Source organism: Rhinatrema bivittatum, chromosome 13 (genome assembly GCF_901001135.1).
Source record: "Rhinatrema bivittatum chromosome 13, aRhiBiv1.1, whole genome shotgun sequence".
Lineage (NCBI taxonomy): Eukaryota > Metazoa > Chordata > Amphibia > Gymnophiona > Rhinatrematidae > Rhinatrema > Rhinatrema bivittatum.
Window position 1 is genome coordinate 63,759,373 of NC_042627.1, and position 19,843 is coordinate 63,779,215.

The 19,843-nt window shown below is 42.0% G+C and overlaps 1 protein-coding gene across 3 annotated transcripts in view; it reads right to left on the reverse strand.

Annotated features, from left to right (window-relative positions):
- Positions 1-1,370: 1,370 nt before the first annotated feature.
- CRTC3 (CREB regulated transcription coactivator 3) overlaps positions 1,371-19,843 on the reverse strand; it is a 99,164-nt gene continuing 80,691 nt past the window's right edge. For 2 of the 3 annotated variants that reach the window (XM_029574372.1, XM_029574371.1), the window contains exons 12-15: positions 18,281-18,469; positions 17,214-17,297; positions 9,718-9,925; positions 1,371-5,788 (exon numbers count right to left, since the gene is read on the reverse strand). In XM_029574372.1, the coding sequence (XP_029430232.1) occupies positions 5,580-5,788; positions 9,718-9,925; positions 17,214-17,297; positions 18,281-18,469 (690 nt within the window). In that variant the 3' untranslated portion in view covers positions 1,371-5,579. The remainder of the gene's footprint in view (positions 5,789-9,717; positions 9,926-17,213; positions 17,298-18,280; positions 18,470-19,843) is intronic. The other variant, XM_029574373.1, reaches the window with a different exon arrangement.

Here is a 19,843-nt window from a genome sequence, read left to right on the forward strand (position 1 = left end):
AATCTAATCAAGGAGAAAGGAATACAAAATTAGCTCAAAACATCATCAGGAAAAAAAAATGTAATTAGCAACTTACAAGTGCAAACCTGCAAAAGGTCGAGTCTTCTGAAAGGTCGCTCCTCTATAGGGTCAAACACACTTGGATCCCCTAGCACGACCTCTCATGCTAAAGTCTGGCATCTGCTTCTTGTCCAAAAATTCTAGGTGACCAACCCAGGCGTTGGAAAGTTAGAGGTCCCACACCTAGGCATCTCTAGTATAGGCGCCGTAAAAAACTAAGTGCACAGCAATGTTCACCTTGTGCTCACATAAGTGGACGGCCACTTAAGGCATCGCTTAACTTGGATGATGGCTACCAGACCAAGGCACTCATCTGAGGGACCACGGAAATCACCTCAGGAATTCTCAACTGGGGAAGACCTTTTGTATCACCACAGGGACAAATTTATTTCCTTAATTCTCCTCTCTAAAAATACGTCACTGCAGGGGTATATATACTGTGAAGTTGGTTTGCTCCATCTCCATCTGCTGGTAAAGGTGCACAACTCACTTGTTCTGGATTCATTTGACTGGATGCTAAGAAAGAAAATGATTATAATAAGATGGCAAGTACATCTTAGAGATTTGTAATATGCCCAGATGTGACTTGTTGATGTGTAACCTTAAACACAGCTCTTGTATATCTTGTTCAACATCTAGTAAAGTTCATTGGACTGGGATGCCATAAAGGCTTTTGCTGAGAGAGCTTTTTATATTACTTTTCCAAGAGTAGGGGACTGTCCCTCCTGGTGTTATGGCCAAATACCATCCTAAGGTATACTGCCTGCTCTGTGGAAATTTCCCCCCAAAGAATTAATTTACTGTGGCTCAGAAAAAAAAAAAAGTGACCTTGTCTTTGTGTCTGCTGCAAGTATCTTTTAACATGTATTAATGCGATCGTAGGAAATGCACCATGCTGCTCTCATGAGAGATCTCTAAAACTCAGATTGTAAAAGCAAGATGTAGAGAGAAATACTTTTGCACTTTTATCACTAAAATAGTGAATGCTTTCTCTTCAGGAGGTTTGTGAATTTGTGCTCCGTATTGCCCCCGGCAGGAAGACCCTCCGTGACCTTAGACTGGCTTCCTCTTTCCCCTTTGCACGCTTCTGATTACAGTACCATGAATAAAAGTGCTGAAAGTGAAATAGGCACGGAAGTCCTTTCTGTTGTAGCCTGTTTCACAGGTCTTTTCTTCCCTTTGCCAATTCTTTATAAATCTCAGCAGCTCCTGACCTGAACTAACACAAATAGACCAGGGTATCTTGAAGGTGAGTTTGCTCTTCCTGGTACCAACCATGGTTTTGAAGTCACACTGAAAAAAAAAATCTCTTAATGCAAATATAAAATTTTATTCTGCTGCATTTTAATTATGAAAGATGTAAAATGATGCATTAAAAAATAGAAAACTAGTTTCGTAAATTGCATCTCTTTAAATATCACTGTACATTTAACACAACAGAAACAGACAAGTGAAGAAAATTCACACTGGACTTTGTTTTCACTGTACATGGGAAAAAATAAAATAGACAGACAGACATGGAATAGTTCAATACTAAAGTCTACACGATACATCTGGATCCATCTCCACATAACTTAGAAAGTACAAGAAAGCATTAAAAGCATGTAACAATTCAACGCACGGCACAATCCGGTATGCAGGGCAACAGCGAAGTAAAGCAGCTTTCATTATCCCCAGACGAAAACCGTGCCTGCCAGTCAGACTGTAACGTTGCTGACCTTCATATGTACTGGTGAACGCAAGAAAACAAATAATACTTCAACCAATCAGAAAGCAGCCAATTTACAAACATACCAGTAAAGTTTAGAACACAGAGCAAGGAACTTTAATTAAAAAAATGCAGCAAAACTGTTCTCGTACAGAGGCTGAATTCTCTCGTGCTAAGCTGGCTAGCAAGAACAGTGATATCACTTTTGAACAGTGATAAGGCAAAACGTATTTAAGCACGCTTTCAAAGCAGGATCAGTCTCGGTGCTGGGACTTGTGTTATTTTGGTTTGGTTTTTTTTTCCCCCCCACATCACTTGGTACAATAGAAATAATGTCAATAGAAGAACAAATTATGGTCGAATGATGATGTTTGGATTTCAAAATAAGCACCCAGGCTTTGCCTCTACTTTTACTTCTCCTAGGATGACTATGGCTCTCTCTTAGCATCGATAAAGAAACAGGAAACCATGAGCTTGTCCTAAGCGTCTATTTGAGTGACGATATTTCCTTACGCATACAAAAAGGTGCTCTAATACACAGTATACTATTCAGATTATAACCTACAGCAGATACAAAGTAGGGTTAAACCCTATCCACAAATACCATTTTTATGAGAAAAATAAATGGGTAGAAAGGAATTTTCACACATCTAAAATGAAGTAGACAGCCCAGCGCCAACCTGCCCTGGAGTATGAAAATAAACTTTACAGACTTGTGTGCATAAAACCTATCCTAAGGCATTCTATCAACAAAGCGCTTTAAAAAAATATTCATAAAATTAAATATTGAAAAATGTTTCACTCCGCTGTACAAACAGTGGCACATGGCAGTCCAGTGGGAAAAAAGTTTATGGACTGTTATTGCTACCCTACAGAAGAGAAGGCGATGTACTATAATTTTAAAGCATTTTTATTTTCCAACATTGGTTGGCTTTATATGCTCCGTTATCTGGAAAAAAAAATCCCTCCCATGAACTGAAATTCTTTTATCAGAAAATGTTCATTAACCTGGATTGGCCTCGACCCCATCCATTCTGGATCCACTGCTCTCTACTCCATTAAGAACTTGATGTACTAAGTTATTCTGAGCAGCCTTTTGGCATTAGCTACATAGTAAGACACCAAACGCTAACATACGACTAAAAGATAAAATGGCCTCTTTTCAAGAAGGTGTTTCCCTTAAAAGTTTTGTAAACAAAAAGCCTTTTAACCAAATCATTTTATCAGCCACATGAAAACAAAATATCAACATGCATACACTTACCTAATGCCAGGATGTGAAACAAGGTACTAGCCCTTTGATGCTGGATGTCAAAGTGTGACGCACACTGAATGCTCTCTAATTCAAACTGGGACAAAGACTGGATTTATGTATCAGCACGAATAGGACACAAGATGGTCAGAAATCCTAGATTCTATAGCCGAAGGGTTATTGCAAAATTTAGAAGCACTAGGATACGGCAAAACCAAGACCCCCATGGACAGATAAATACATTTCTGACATTCATACAAATCGAAAATCTTAGTTCTTTTTACCAATTGATCTTTCAAATCAAAAAGAGGCATCATAAATAACCAATACACTTGGAGTTATTTGACTTTGTAGTGCAGTCTTCAAACAAGAGGGGTTACAAAATAGGTCTGCAGGTTTTTCCCTGTATACATGGCTCATGGCCACCGCACAACCATATCCACCATGAAGGAAAAGGCAGAATCCAGTACTCTAGAGTTTTACAATAGCTCTGCTGTATGCTCTGAATGTACCTATAAAACAGTACATATTAAAGGCTGTTTATAGTATTTTGCATGGTAAATTTCTGTCTGCAACTAAAAGCTTAATCTCACTTATTTGTTAAGTTGTACAATTATGATTCAACTCACACCTCAAACTGAACAGAAAGAATGCAGGGGATACCACAAACAGCAGCTACGAGAGCATTTTCAACACACAGAGCAAGTACAAAGAGTGCATATCCCCCAACTTCGTACTAAACTAGAAAGAGCTGTCTTCGTAGCAATGGAGTTTAAACTAATATTGACGTTTTTATTTAAGTCAGCAAGCTGTCCAAAGCATTCATACTGTGTGGTAATAGTGAGGTGAAAATCAGAGAGGAATTTAATGGTATCTACACTCGGGACAAACTGATTTAGAGAAGACCAACAGCTCCCTAACAACATTGGAAAAGCTGGAAATATAACTGACACGATTCATTTAGTTCCATGGGAAAAGAAGGGTTGAGCATTGGTCTGATGAATGGCTCGACTAAAACAGTGATAGGAGGTCTTAACAGTGATAATGAGTTACAGCACTTTAAGGCATGGTGGCAGCTCAGAATATTTATCAGCCCCCACTGGTACCCCTAGACAGCTAGATTCAGAATATAGTAGATGACAGAGGATAATGACCAATGGGACCAACCAGTTGCCTTCCCCTAAAATTCTCTACCACTTTGGGAAAATAAGCATATGAATTTGTATATTTTTGCTTTGAGTAGACAAAAGCATAAGAGAAGACATATACAGCAGTAGCTCTCAATCCAGTCTTTGGGACTCATCTAGCCAATCAAGTTTTGAGGATATGCACAATGAATATGCATGAGATAAATCTGCATACCATGGAGGCAGTGCATGCAAATGAATATTCATTGTGGATATCCTGAAAACCTGACTGGGTGTGCCCAGAGAACTGGGTTGAGATTTACTGCCCTGTAGGAAAGGAGGATATGGCAGACATACAGGTATCAATACTACTAAAGCATGCAATTTTCAGGGGAAAGGATGTTCCAGGAGAAGCGGTCACGGTATGAGGCTGAAAAGGGATAGACTAAAGAAACGTTTCCTCATGAGCAGCAGATGCAGAGAATAGTCTCCCAGCAGAGCACAGGACAAGCACAAAGGATCCGCAGTGGTAGGGAAGCAAGGGTTAAGCCAGAGATCAAGTAGTCTGTGGCATTGCAACACAAAAGGAAAATAGATGGGCCTGGTCTTTACTCGCTGTCATATTCTGGCTCTATGGTGGAAACTCTCCAGAGACCGGCAGAGGAAAATAGAAGGCCACAAGCTTGAATGCTGCCTTTTGCTTCAGTTCTTAACCTTAAAGAGCTGTGAAGAAAGGAGCTGGAATTAAGGCACAAAATTGTTTTGGGGTAGCCATCTTGCTTGGTGGCGACAGTAAGAATCCTGGCGCAGCTGAACACAGGGGGACCCTAGGAAAACCTGGAAGGGAGAGAAGCGCAACTTGATTTCAAGCTTGGTATTCCATCTCCCAGCTACGAGGATGTAAGGAGGTCAGTGGTTTTTATACTTACAAAAGAAGAAGTCTTCTACCATTTCTTAATTGTTGCTACCAATAAAATAGTTCTTAAATTGTCAACAGCAATACATTCATCATCAGCAAAGACAGTTTGATGGGACCAGCATACTGTCTACATGGAAACAGCTAATGCTAATCTATGTGGCATTCATCTGCTGCTATCATGGTGTCTCAGGCTGCTTGCACTAAGGTCAGGAATTAATAGATTGGTTGAAAGAAATATGTTACCGAAGGAAGAGTTATTTAACAATTGTAACTTGTTCCTCATGGTATGCTGCAATCCAGATTGCAAAACAAGACATCGTCTAGCTTATCGCAACTCATTCAAATCTACAGGGACTGGACGTGTTCTACCATTGAAGTTGTTCGGTTAAAAAAACTGGCCTCTTGCATCCACAACACTTAGCTACTGTATCACTCGAAGCACGGAGAAACTCTCCTGCACGGCTGAAACCACATCAACATCCACCAATTCTCTTTCGCCGACTGGTGACTGCGTCATAGCCTGTCTGACCGGAACGTGTCCTCTATCGAGGGGTCCGGCAAAACCATATCGGGGTCACTCAGCATACTGAGCCCATCCAAGGTAAGAGGTTCAATTTTGAGCTCATCGTCCAGTTGAAATGAATTATCTGCATCAAAGGTCATCTCTGAAACACCTGCCAAGGCAGTGCTGATGTCTTTTGATAAACTGGTGCTCGAATCATCTAAAAAACAACAAAGGAACAGACACAGATGTCAAGTTTGGGAGAAGGTCCCAATGAAGGCGAGACGGGATATAAGCAATTGTGTCAAAAACAATCCTGCAAAGTTTTAGATGCTAGTCAGTGCATAAAATGACTGGAACATTTCTGCTCATGACTTCCTAAAGCTGCATTTCACTATAAGAAGCCAAAATCTTAGTTCTACTGGCATTTTCAGCTTCAGACAACGTAGAGTGAAAGATCCCTGTTGCAGATGAATTTTTTTTACGTTCATGTCCAGTATAAATTTCGGAGGCAGTATATATACCAGAAATAACTTTTCCCTGGTGTCTGTGGCCTTTTCCTAATCCCTGCTGAGTCCTAACAAGAAGCCTGGAACCTCTGATCATACACAGTGAGCTCCAAGGGGAGGAACAGAAAATCACAAAAAATAAAAAAATACTGAAATTAGATTTCAGTTTGGGGTTAAAAGATCCAACCCAATTATTCCAGGACTACCTGGGGGAAAGAGGTGGAATATTAATTTTGCTACTGGGAGCTTGACCTGGGTTGGTCGTCCATCCCCAGTGGACTGAAAGCAGGTGTGCTGAAGGGATGGGCAAAGATCAGGGGCATCTATTGAGATGTTCGGCTCATTACCACTGCAAGGCTTACCTGCAAGTTATCATATACAGTAACTGGTTTTATAAGTTAAATAACAAAACCAGAAAAACTATTGCTATATTAATGTTTTTGCAATGTTTGTTTTTACTGCTCTGGATCTGTCCCCTGAAAATGAATTTGTTTTGCTTGTATTTATTTTGTATTCCTTATTTACTGTACATTGCCCCTCAGGTACTTGGCGAGAAAGACGCTTTAAAATACGAATCAAAGAAGTCAGCATGTTGTTTCATGCATAAAACGCAAAGCAACTTTTCCAAAACTTACAGACTGTTACATATTATCAGCAATCACAGATGCTGTACCTGAAAACCATTTTTCCCATATAGTTCAGATTTAAAAAAAAAAAAAAAAAAAGAGACTAACAGCCTGCATGCACTACAAGTATTGCAAAATCCTGCTGCTCTTATTCCCACCGGACAGGGTATTTACAATCGCATTATGACCATGCTATCTGCTTTACGTTTCAGTTTAGAAGTAGATTTAAATTACTTGAGCTGATTCATAAAATAAACTAATACAGCTACTTGCCATGGCTTGGAGCCATCCTACTCTACTGGAGGCGGCCAGAAATTGTGCCTTTTCAGTGGCCTGTCCCATTATTTGGAAGCAAACATGGACAACTAAGTGTCAAGACCTAAAAACATGGCTCTTTCCAGAAAGCTGAAGGAGGGAAGCAGCTCTCTGGCGCACTGGGATGTGGAACCTCCTCAGAGTTTTGTTGCTTTGCAGAGACCTTTTCCAATTTATCAGCAGCAGCAAGCTGACTTGTCTGGTTGTTTTCCAATATTGTGTTTTATTGATTTTTTTTTTTTTGTGGTGTTCTGGTTTATTTTATGCATATTTCATCCTGTAAGATGCCACCATCTTTGGAGTGGCGGTTGATAAATAAGTATCCAAAGACTTCAAAGTTTTCACTGAAATAGAGAAGGAGCTTTCTGAATACAATAGTGTCAGTCTGCACATACCTTTGGTTTCCCATCTAGCAAAACCCTCCGGAGAAACCCAGCCTGCTCTTTCACACCAAGGTCTGTGTGTGGTAAATTATTTGCTTCCAATAAAATGGGAGCTTTCTCGCCCCGAACTGAAACCAACGCAGCCGTAGTTGGTATAAGCAAGCATTTACTTGTATTTCCTTCATAACCCTTAATAAATGATCCAAAATCCAATTCCTGGTAAAACCACTTGGCTTATGCACGGAGGTAATTTTTAAAAGCTCTGACGCCATAAATGAGCTTCTGAAAACTGCTGCTTTTACGCATGTAAATCCATTTGAAAATCACCTCCTAATTGTGACGTAGCCTGAAATAAGCATCATCTAAACCTCCTTCCTGCCAACATTTCTGTAATGTTACTAGCCTCTCTTGCATTTTTATAGGCCCACATAATCCTGTCCATGGTTTTAAAGACATTTTCCAGAATACTGAATGGAGCGTTTAAAAAAAAAAAATAAAATCGGTCTAAATTTGGAAAGATCATTTTTATTCCATTTATCCTACCTTCACTAACACTGGCAGAAGATTCAAAGGAAAATAATGAAAGCTCTTCAAATCATTATCTAGCCACATGCACAGCTATTTAAAATTATTTATTTTAATAGTTATGGGACACCTTTGAAGGGATTCAGGATTTTCGATATTAATTGGATAAAACAAAGATGCATCTCAATTTAGTTTTGTACCTGAGAATTCTCCAAAACGCTGCATCTGTTCACTAGATCTGGGCATTGGGATTTCAGAACTTTACATAAATACTAGGACAGCATTAGCATAAAAAGACAACTTTACCCATATACTTCCAGTAGCAAATCCAGTGACAGTCATATCCTGTCTGAATGTATTTGCTAAAGGTTTTAATGCCAAGAAAAACAGCAGAGGGGAAGGGGAAAGAGCGTATGCCTCTTTGTAGCAGAAGAAGGTCTGAAATGGAAGTGAGCAGCTTTAAGTTTGGTTAATTGGTCATGATATAACCAGCGAATTCATCTAATGCTGGTCCAAAACTGTGCATGCATAACACTTTTCCTGAAAGTTGGTCTTTTCAAAAAATTAAATGCCATTGTTTCTTTTACCCTTGGATATTCCGAAGTAATGCACTTAAATAATCTGTGTTAAATCTTCATGCTGTAAATATTTTATAATACGACTGACCTTAACTGTCAGATCATCCACATAACTTTTGTGACACAGCATATTTATTGTAAAACTGCACTGAGAATCCAAGCCACTCCGGATGCCCAAAACCAATTAATTAAACTACCTAAAGCCCACAAGATGGCGTTTTCAGCCTTAAATTAACTTTTTCAATACAGTGCCAGAGTCCAGCAACCACAAAACTTCAGGAGGAAGTCACACTCTCCCAGCACTTCTTATGATCCAAGGAGCTCAGGAAAACCACAGCTGCTTTTATACCCAAAGAAAAGCTCTGCAGCTGGGCTTCAGTCCAGTTAACGGTGTCTTCTAGGTACTAGAATATGCACGACCCACTTTGCTGCCCACCTCCAGGTGGAGAAACAAGGCATACTCTCTAGATTTCTCAGCCACAACTGATTCTCAACGCGATGCCTCTTTCTGCATTAAAAATCAGATTTCAGAGGCATTTTAGTTGCGTTGTAGAACAGCTCAGAGCAAGCTTTTTCACCTTCTCTCTGAAGTTAAAGATTCTTGCTGCCGTCTGTCTTGGCAGAGTACCCAGTGGAGGGCATTTAGGGGAAGATCTGGGTATTCTTTCAGTCAGAAAAGATGCCAGGATTTCTGTATCAGCAATAACGATTTTAAACGTTCTGCACCCTCCAAGCCTTCAGAGGCATTCTCACGGTTTTTCCTGTAACATTTTCTAGATCCTCTAGTGCACAAACTTGTCTTGCCATTTGCTCTATTAAGTTTCGATTGCTCTCCTCCAGGTTTTTAAACGTCTCTTATTAATGTGCCAATTCTTTTTTCAGCTGCACTCCATATTTCTTTAAATCGTGCTCTCTCAGTGTGACAACAGTAACTCCCATCCACTTTACCCCAAAAAGGTTTTCCTGAGCCTTACTGCTGCCAAAATAGGGGTCAACTGTGCTCAGCCTGCCACCTACGTTTTTCTAAGCTGGTTGCAGCAGTTCCTCCTCCTCAATTCCCAGCTCCTTTCTTGGTAAAACCATCCAACTCTTCCTGGGCCTCTCTCCCCAATCTTGCCACAGATCCTGTGAGCTTTTTTTAAATTTTTGTTTGAGAAAGCGTATCCAATGGGGGGGGGGGGGGGGCCAGTCATCGCACGACTCCGAGGCTTACCTGTTAGGATGATATTTGGAACACTCCCCCCGTAGTTGGAATACAGGTAGTTTGGTCGTAGTTGAAATGGCTCCTGTAAATTTCCGTGACTCCCACCTAGTCCCGTCATGGCAGTTTGTGAGTACTGGAGATTCATAGTTGGGTCAAAGAAACCACTGCTGTTTGGGAGAGAACTGCTTGGGGTCCCATACGTGTCATACTGCTCCTGCTGGAGAAGGAACGCAAAGTTATTCATAGCTAAGAAATTTGTCTTGAGTTACAGTGGGAATTGACTTCTGTGCTTTGCAGAAGGCATCACCAGACATGACTTGAAAGACAAAATTCAGCCAATTCAGGTCTACCAATTAGAATTTTCCAAGATAACTCATTGGATCTGCTCTATAAAGCAGCATTTTCAATAAGAATCTTAACTATGAAAGAAAGCTTTAGAGTGATTCCTTAAACAATTGTTTTGCATGTAAACTTTTATTGCAGTGAAGAAAATCATTTACAAGTACTTGGCATACGTTTGTTTCTCATGCACACCAAGCAAAAGCACAAACACCAAGCAAAAGTGCACACACCATACATTTTCCACTTATTTTCAAATTCACAACCCTCTCTCCCCCCCCATTAATAGATTTTCATTTTTAGAGCGTCTACGAACATCTACTCCGGCCTCACCGTACACTGTCCCCCTCCCAATCTACTATGACTTCATTCTTCTTAAAAGGGAAAGGGAAGACTAAATACTTCCACCCAACCTCCTTACCTCCCCCACCATCCAAAGCTTTCAAAATCTACCCGCCAGCGCTTAATCTGTAGCCCTGCCCTATGTAAGCAATAATTCATAGCACATAACAGCACAACTTTCAACCACCCAGCAGGCTCTGGATGCAACTTGCCCAAGCACTAAATATAGTATACAAACCTGATTCAGTCTCCATCTGCTAGCAGGGGAGCACATAACCCTTTGGTCCTGAGTCTATCTGGCTACACGCTAGGAAACTTGGATTTCAGTAAGGCCTTTGACAAGGTTCCACACATAGGGGACTTATAAATAAATTGAACACTCTTGATATGGGACCTAGGGTGACTGACTGGGTTAGAAACTGGCTGAGTGAGAGACACCACAAAGTACAGAGGTAAATGGAGTTTTCTTTGAGGAAGGGGACATTACTAGCGGGGTGCCTTAGGGATCAGTCCTTGGACCAGGTCTCAAAATGTTTGTGAGCGACACAGTGGAAGGATTGTCAGGAAATCTGCAAAAGACAGACAGCCAGAAAGGTGTGGAAAACATAAGGAGGGATCTAGCAAAGCCCAGAGACATGGTATAGGGTCTGGCAGCTAAGATTTAATGCTAAAAAAATACAAAGTTAATACTTTTAGACTGCAAAAGCCCAAGGGAGAGATACAGTATTGGAGGTGAAATTCTTCTAAGCACAAAAGAGCTGAGGGAGTCGGGGGTAATTGTATCTGATGATCTTAAGCTGGACAAAGAGGTAGATAAAGTGATGACAAAAGCCAGAAAGATGCTTGGCTGCACAGGGAGGATTGGTCATCAGGAAAAGGGAAGCGATATTGCCCCTGTGTAGGTCCCTAGTGAAACCTCACTTGGAATACTGTGTGCAATTCTGGAGACTGCACCTTCAAAAGGATATAAATAGGATGGAGTCGGTCCAGAGGGAGGCTACTAAAATGGTCAGTGGTCTTCATTCTAAAGCACATGGTGTTAGACATAAAGGAGAAGGAAAGGCAAGATGGGGAGATATGAGAGACATTTACATAGAAACATAGAAGTGACGGCAGAAGAAGTCCAAACGGCCCATCCAGTCTGCCCAGCAAGCTTTCACACCTATTTGTTTTCATACTTATCTGTTACTCTGACCGCTGAGGTCAGGGCCCTTATTGGTAACTTTTTGGTTCCAATTCCCTTCCACCCCCACCATCGATGCAGACAGCAGTGCTGGAGCTGCATGCAAGTGAAGTATCTAGCTAATTGGTTTGGGGTAGCAACTGCCGTAATAAGCAAGCAATCCCCAGCTTGTTTACCCTGCCTGTGCAATTCAGTCCTTGTTGGTTGTCTGAATATAAATCCTTTTTACTTCATTCCCCCCTGCCATTGAAGCAGTGAGCTGCGCTGGATATGTATTCCAAGTGAAGTTATCAGGCTTAATTGGTTTGGGGTAATAACCGCTGTAACAAGCAAGCTACTCCCCTGCTTTTTTGTGGATGCAAATTCTTTTTTCCACACTTCCTCTTCCCGTTGAAGCATAGAGCAATGAAGAGTCGCATTAACAGTGTGTATGTTTATTGAATAAGGATATTAATCTCCAGGTAGTAGCCGTCATTCCCACAAGCAAGCCACCCCCGTGCCTCTTCTCTTCATTCACATCCTCTAGACTTTATGGATCCACAGTGTTTATCCCACGCCCCTTTGAAATCCTTCACAGTTTTGTTCTTCATCACTTCCTCCGGAAGGGTGTTCCAGGCATCCACCACCCTCTCCGTGAAGAAATACTTCCTGACATTGGTTCTGAGTCTTCCTCCCTGGAGTTTTAAATCGTGACCCCTGGTTCTGCTGATTTTTTTGCAACAGAAAAGGTTTGTCGTCGTCTTTGGATCATTAAAACCTTTCAAGTATCTGAAAGTTTGAATCATATCAACCCTGACCCTCCTTTCCTCCAGGGTGTACATATTTAGATTCTTCAATCTCTCCTCATAAGTCATTCGATGAAGACCCTTCACCTTTTTGGTCACCCTTCTCTGGACTGCCTTCATCCTGTCTGTCCCTTCGGAGATACGGTCTCCAGAACTGAACACAGTACTCCAGGTGAGGCCTCACCAAGGACCTGTATAAGGGGATTATCACTTCCCTTTTCTTACTCGATATTCCTCTCTCTATGCAGCCCAGCATTCTTCTGGCTTTAGCTATCGCCTTGTTACATTGTTTCGCAGACTTCAGATCATTAGAGACTATCATCCCAAGGTCTCTCTCCTGCTCCGTACATATCAGCCCTTCTCCCCCCCATCAAATACAGTTCTTTCGGATTTCCACACCCCATATGCATGACTCTGCACTTCTTGGCATTGAATCTCAGCTGCCATATCTTCAACCACTCTTTCAGCTTCCTTAAATCCAGTCTCATTCTCTCCACTCCTTCCGGCGTGTCCACTCTGTTGCAGATCTTAGTGTCATCCGCAAAAAGACAAACCTTACCTTCTATCCCGTCCGCAATGTCACTCACAAAGATATTGAACAGGACAGTTCCCAACACCGATCCCTGCGGTACTCCACTTAACACCGCTCTCTCTTCAGAGTAAGTTCCATTTACCATCACACATTGTTTTCTGTCCGTCAACCAGTTTGCAATCCAGGCCACCACCTCGGCACTCACTCCTAAGCTTCTCATTTTATTCACCAGTCTCCTGTGCGGGACCATATCAAAAGCCTTGCTAAAATCCAAGTACATGACATCGAGCGCTCTTCCTTGATCCAATTCCTTGGTTACCCAGTCAAAAAAGTCAGATTTGTCTGACAGGATCTTCCTCTGATGAATCCATGCTGCCTCTCGTCCAGCAATTCTCCCGACTGTAGATAGTTCACTATTCTCACTTTCAACAGTGACTCCATTACTTTTCCCACCACCGAGGTGAGGCTGACCGGTCTTTTCATCTTTCAATTTCACTATACCACTTTGGACTTTTCTCCTTTCACTGATGTATCTGAAAAAAAAGTTGTGTCACTTCTTTGGCAATCCTTTCTTCCGCTTGACTTTTTGCTGTCTTGATTACTTTCTTTGTCTCTCTCAGTTCTACCAGATATTCTTCCTTGTGCTCCTCCCTTTGGGATTTTTTATATTTCTTGAACTCTGTTCTTTTAGCCTTTATTTTGTCAGCCACCTCCTTTGAGAACCAGATAGAAAAGTAAAGAAAAGCAAAAGAAAAATGAAACCTAACATATAGATTACTTGCCTTGGTAATTGCTCCTTTTAGTTTGGTCCACATCTCTCTTGTTCTCCCAGCCTACTAGTTCTTCCTTCAGGTACTTCCCCATTTTATCAAAGTCTGTGTGCTTCTTTTCCGTATCCTTTTTGTGATATTAAACCATACCGTATGATGATCACTGGTGCTGAGGTGGGCGCCCACCTGGACATCAGAGACATTATCTCCATTAGTGAGCATTAAATTGAGTAGAGCCCCCTCTCTTGTGGGTTCCATTACCATTTGTTTGAACAGAGCCCCTTGCAGGGCATCCACTATTTCTTTTCTATTGTTAGATTCTGCAGATGGGATTCTACAGTCTACATCCAGCAAATTAAAGTCTCCAACGATCACTTCTCCCTTCTTTCCCATCTTTTGGATGTCTTCAACCAGATGTCTGTCCAGCTCTTTCCTTTTGGTTTGGAGGCCTGTAAACCACTCCAATAAAAATGGATGCCCCATCTTATTTTAGGTTGGCCCATAAAGCCATCAACCCAGCTTATCCATTCACCAACTGCAACAGAACACTTCACAAAATCTCACACCTCCGTCCACTGTCAGAGATCTAGGAGTTCTCTTAGATACACAACTTAGCTTCAAATCCCACATCAAATCACTCCTAAAAGGGGGCTTCTATAAACTCCAAACCCTCAAAAAACTTAAGCCTCTCCTCCACGCACATGACTTCCGTACCGTTATGCAAACCACTATACTATCAAAACTTGACTATTGCAACTCACTGCTAATAGGCCTTCCAGCTTCCACAATCAAACCCCTCCAAATCTTACAAAATGCCATGGCTCGCATCCTTACAAACTCAAGAAAGACTGATCATATTACTCCCATATTACAAAACCTCCACTGGCTACCAATCACCTATCGCTCTCAATACAAAACACTCACTATCATACATAACACGCTATATAAAAATAACTCCCCCTGGATCGAAGATATGCCACACTTCCACCAGGCCAACCGTCCTACCAGAAACTCCCTTGCGGGCACCCTCCACACCCCCTCACTCAAAATTGCTCACCTCACAAACACCAGAGCGAGAGCCTTCTCCATCGCCGGCCCCACCCTTTGGAAGCTCCATCGTCCACCGAGCTCCGACTAGAACCTTCACTTAATCAATTCAAAAAAGGAATCAAGACCTGGTTATTAAACAGGCCTATCCCAACGCCTCTCAACCCTAGCATTTGACTTCTCCTCAACACTCATTATTTCCCTCTCCCTAGTACAGTGTCCCCCCGCCCCCATACACACCCTCCCTCCCTCACCACCCCATCCATATTATGGCTTCCTGATATTCAGTCACCACCTCTCCTTCCCATCGCCCACCCCCTGCCCCCTTGTACAGTTCCTACCCCACCCCGCCTCCCCTATGTGCTTCATCCCCCACCCCCGCGCTACCCCCCACTTTGTCGTCTCTTGTATATAATTAATTTATGTCCAACCTGGTTAACCACATGTAATCTCATTTAATAACTGTGGCGCCCGTTGGCTCTACAGTAAAGTTGTCACCTTTTAACTTCCTATCCTTCCTCCATCTATCATTGTAATTTCCTTTCTCAGTTGTCTGTAAACCGACATGATGTTTTTTACGAATGCCGGTATATAAAAGTTATAAATAAATAAATAAATAATAAAGCTTCTTCATTGCCCCATCTTCCTTGCAGCTCAGATGCTTGGATATTGTTTCTGACATAAAGAGCCACTCCTCCCCTTTTCCTATCCTCTCTGTCCTTCCTTAACAAGTTATAGCCTAGTATTGCCGTATCCAAATCACGTGATTCCGTGAACCATGTCTCTGTGACAGCAACAATGTCCAAGTCTGCCTCCTCCATTAGGGCTTGCAGATCTGGGATTTTTATTGCCCAAACTACGAGCATTTGTGCACATAGCTTTCCAGCTTTCATCATTCAGGTTACTGTTGTTCCTGGACTCCTTTTGTGACTTCAGTTGAGTTTTATCCACTTCACCCTTTCCCTTTGCAAGATTAGTGCCTCTGATGTTAGATTCATCCAGCACAATGAGCTTTTTCTTTTGGTTACTGATCTGGAATTTCTGTATATATTGGGTTTCTTCTCTCTTTTCAGACAACACTTCAATCTTTTTCTCAAGAACTTCTTCAGTATTTAATACAGAGAAGGCGTTTTGTACTTGTTGCACTTGATACAGTGTGTGTCTCTGCATCACAGGTCTAATTCTACCAGAGCCCACTGTAATCCTGTTTTTTTGAGTTCCTTAATGCCCTGTGTGAGTGGGGGGTAGACTTGTGTGCTGCACAGCTGTCAAGAATGGGTGTCTGTGGGGCACAGGTCTTATTCTACCTGAGCCCACTGTAAATCTTTTTCCTTGACTTTTGGTTTTTCTGTGGTAATGTGGAATTAGTTCCTGAATAATGTTTAAATATCTCACAGGTTTCCATGCACCGGAAGCGAGCCTCTTATCAACAGAAAGGGGGGCTCTAAATTCGAGGTCATGGGTTAGATTCAGGAGAGGGTGGTGGATGCATGGAACAGCCTCCCAGAAGAAGTGGTGAAGACAAACGATATCTGTATTCAAGAAAAGTATGGGATAAATATAGGGGGATCTCTGAGGGAGTTAAGGGAATTGTAAAACTAAATTAGTTGGGCAGATGGGCAGACTGGATAGGCCAAATGGTCTTTTTCTGCCATGTTTAATTTATCAATTAAAAATATTAATATTTCTTTTAAAGTGTTTCTGACCTTCAGGGAACAATCTTATTTAAAACAATCATAATGACCTCACATGGAACAGAATTTGATTGGTTTATGCGCAGGTGTTGTCATACCCAACATGGACCATTCAGATCCCTCCATTATAAGGCAATTTATGACTTCATAACATAGCAGCCACTAGCTGCTTAAAGAATTAAACAAAAAAAAAAAAAAGAGACACTTTTTTGCAATGAGTACTTTTATAATATTAAAAAGATGACAAAGTTGGACAATTTTCTTTTAAACATCATTAAGAGGACTGTGTAGGAAGCTCAGTCTATTCGAGACAATGGCACTGGGTGTTTTATTGGAAATTAATTCGACATGGCACAAAATTAATATTGCGCCTTCTTGCCAACTTGCTACTGACACGCTTTCAGACGTTAAAACTAATTCCTTAAGTCAAGAAAGAGAAAAAAATGCAAAGGCCATATGTGCAAGGATGGAAACTGGGCAACTTTCCCTAAGTGTGGGAGCATCTCAAAGGGGAAGGGATAACGACAGGCCCTTTAGCAAACCTCAACAAATCCGCACCAGATTGGATTTAGTCTGCTACTCTTTGCAACACTCTCTTTCTTGTAAAGCTTTGTTTTCAAAATAAAGCATTTAAATGCCATTTGGTAGTATGCCATACCCACAACAAGCACTGCCTTTGGCCAAACAGTTTCAGCTGATGCAGATAAGAACACTAAAGGGGGTGGGGTCACAACCACATTTCAGCAACACAAAGCTTAATTATCCTGTTCAGTGTAGCTTTGGCTCGTTAGGGGTTGCACAAAGTTTACTAACCTGTTGCAGGAAAGCTTTCCCCTGCCTTGTGCTCTGCTGCTGGTCCAAAAACATATCCGTGAAGAAGCCAGACACAAAGGGGCTCTTGGGTAGGAAAGAAAAAGGAAGCCGTCAGATAACTGCCACCACCAGCCAAGTGGAAAACAAGAGCTCACGTTGGGCAGGAGGGCAACTGCAATAGAGAGGTCTGACCAGAGCTGCAAATCTGGACAGATGACACATCTGTTCGTTATTCCACTGGAGATTTAATAAAGTTTGTTGAAAAACAGTTCTGACCAGGTCTCCAAACTGCCGGGGAATCCACAGCGAATCTGTTCTCGAACCGCTGCTGTCACTTTTGTTCACCGCTGCGGGTTCTCAGGAAAATTGTGAACTGGAAAGTTTTCCCATGCAAATCTTCTCGTTTGCATATCATTTTCATAAAGCTTTGCCACAGAAATTTAACTACGCAAGATCCAGTTTGACACAATATTGGAGTTACATAGCTAGTTAAAAACCCCCACAATATTAATTCCCCACATACTTCACATTTTTCCAAGCAGTTGAATTGAAACATTTGATTTGGTGTGGGGGGGGGGGGGGGGAGAAGGATAGACACACCCGAATGTTATACTGAAACAAATCCAAAGCTTGAGTTTGCAAACTTCCCCTAATATTGAATTGGCATTCCTACTAATGAATTCTATGAAACAATTTCTAGAAATGGACATTCTTCCAAACATCACCCCTCCCCCCCCCTTCATTTCTGATTTTGTCTTGTGATTTAAGATTCAGATATCGCAAACATGGCATAATCCTTCCTCACCATAATATCTTGGGTCTTTTCCTGTCGTCCTTGCCACAGCACCAAACCCTCGGATGTATAGACCATGTGGCAGACAATAACAGGCTGATGACCGTCCCGCACAGTCAGTCTGTGAGGACCGCATGCAACGCACAGCCCTAACAGGAAGAGCAGCAATTACCTAGCAGCGCAGAGCATGGAACCTGGCAAAGAAAATGGCTTATCAAGCTGCCATGCCTTATTTGCCACCTGCAAGCGCTAGCCTGGCGTCTTCCAAACTTACGTTAACAGTATTCAGGTCGAAGCCTGGGCGAGGCACTGGAGATGGTGGCTGCTGCTGGCGCCCTGGCGAGGCACAGGACTCCTGATGTTGCTGCAACGGTGGATGCTGGGACGGCTCTTGGTACAAAGGGTAAGGTGGTGGCGGCTCCAAAGGAGGAAGGGCAAGGGGACTTCTATCCAAGGCAACAAACTAAAAAATTAACATGACGTTCACGAAGATGACAGGATACATTGTACTACTCTTCCGGGTCATTAGGTGCCGAACACAGACAGGCTACTTTAGAATTTATGTAGCATCCTAAGCCAAGATACTGAACAGACAGACAGATACAGACCCTCCCCTCAAAGCACTTAATTTAAGTGGGTACCTGAGATTTTAGTTATTTATTTAAAAATTCTTATACCCCACCTATACAATTTGTGGTGGATCTAAGCGGTTTACAAACAGATTAAAACAAATAATTTAAAACATCATAGTAGGCAAATTAACAGTAATTAAAACATCACATAGGACAACTTAGCAATACATGGGAACAAACAGAGCAGTAATTGAAGTAATAAATAATAAGTAAGAGTCGTTTAGCTAACTGTATGCAAAGGTGAATGGATGAGTTTTGAGTGCTTTTCTGACGTCTTTGGAATTTGCAATAAGACGGATGTGATCTGGGAGAGAATTCCATAAAGTTGGACTTGCCACTGAAAAGACGTGTCTGGGGGTCAGGTCTAATCTGGCTGTTTTTATGGGGAGGACCTTGGCAAGGGCTGCTTTTGCTGTCTCCCTTCCCTTTGGGGCTTGCGTGATTATGGACTCTGAGTGAGTCAAAAGGCTGATGTGTAACTCGGGGCAGTTGCCCTTCTTGTCCAGCCCTTGCAGTGGCCCTGGTAATGGGAGATAAAGCAAAACTGCTCACCTGTAACCGAAGCTCTCTAGAGGCAGCAGGACAAATGAGCCACATAAGTGGATGACATCATCCAGTGGCACAAAGATGGATACCTCTCTTCGAACTCAAAGGCCGAGAAGGTCTTTCTGAGCATGCGTGGGTGTCAATGTGCGAGTTTGCTCAGTCTTTGCAGCCAGCTGACCAACTCCCATGGGGGTGAAGGTGGGACTGAGCCTGATTTGTCCTGCTGTGTACAGAGAACACCTCTTTATAGGTGAGTAACTGTGGAGATTCCCAAGCTGAGGGTTGCGGGAAAATAATTTAGAGAAGAACATGCAACCCGTATATTATGGCAGAGGCTGGAGGGAGAGCTGAAGGAATCAAATAAGCTCTCGAGAACTGCCTAGCCAAACCTGCTGTCTTGATGTAAAGCATTTTCAAGGCACCAACGAGCAATAAAAGTATGGATGGAAGATCAAGGGCCAGCCCTGCATATATCTTCTATAGAGGCAGAGGAAACTTGTGCTAAGAAAGCTGCTGGAGCCCTGATCTGATGGGCTTTCACTCTACTTTGGAGATAACGCCCAGCTTGGTTACAGCAGCAGGAGATGCAACCCGAGCTGGAAGAATTTTCTTTGCAACTGAAGAATCCCATTTGATTCGGCTGAAAGCAACAAAGATTT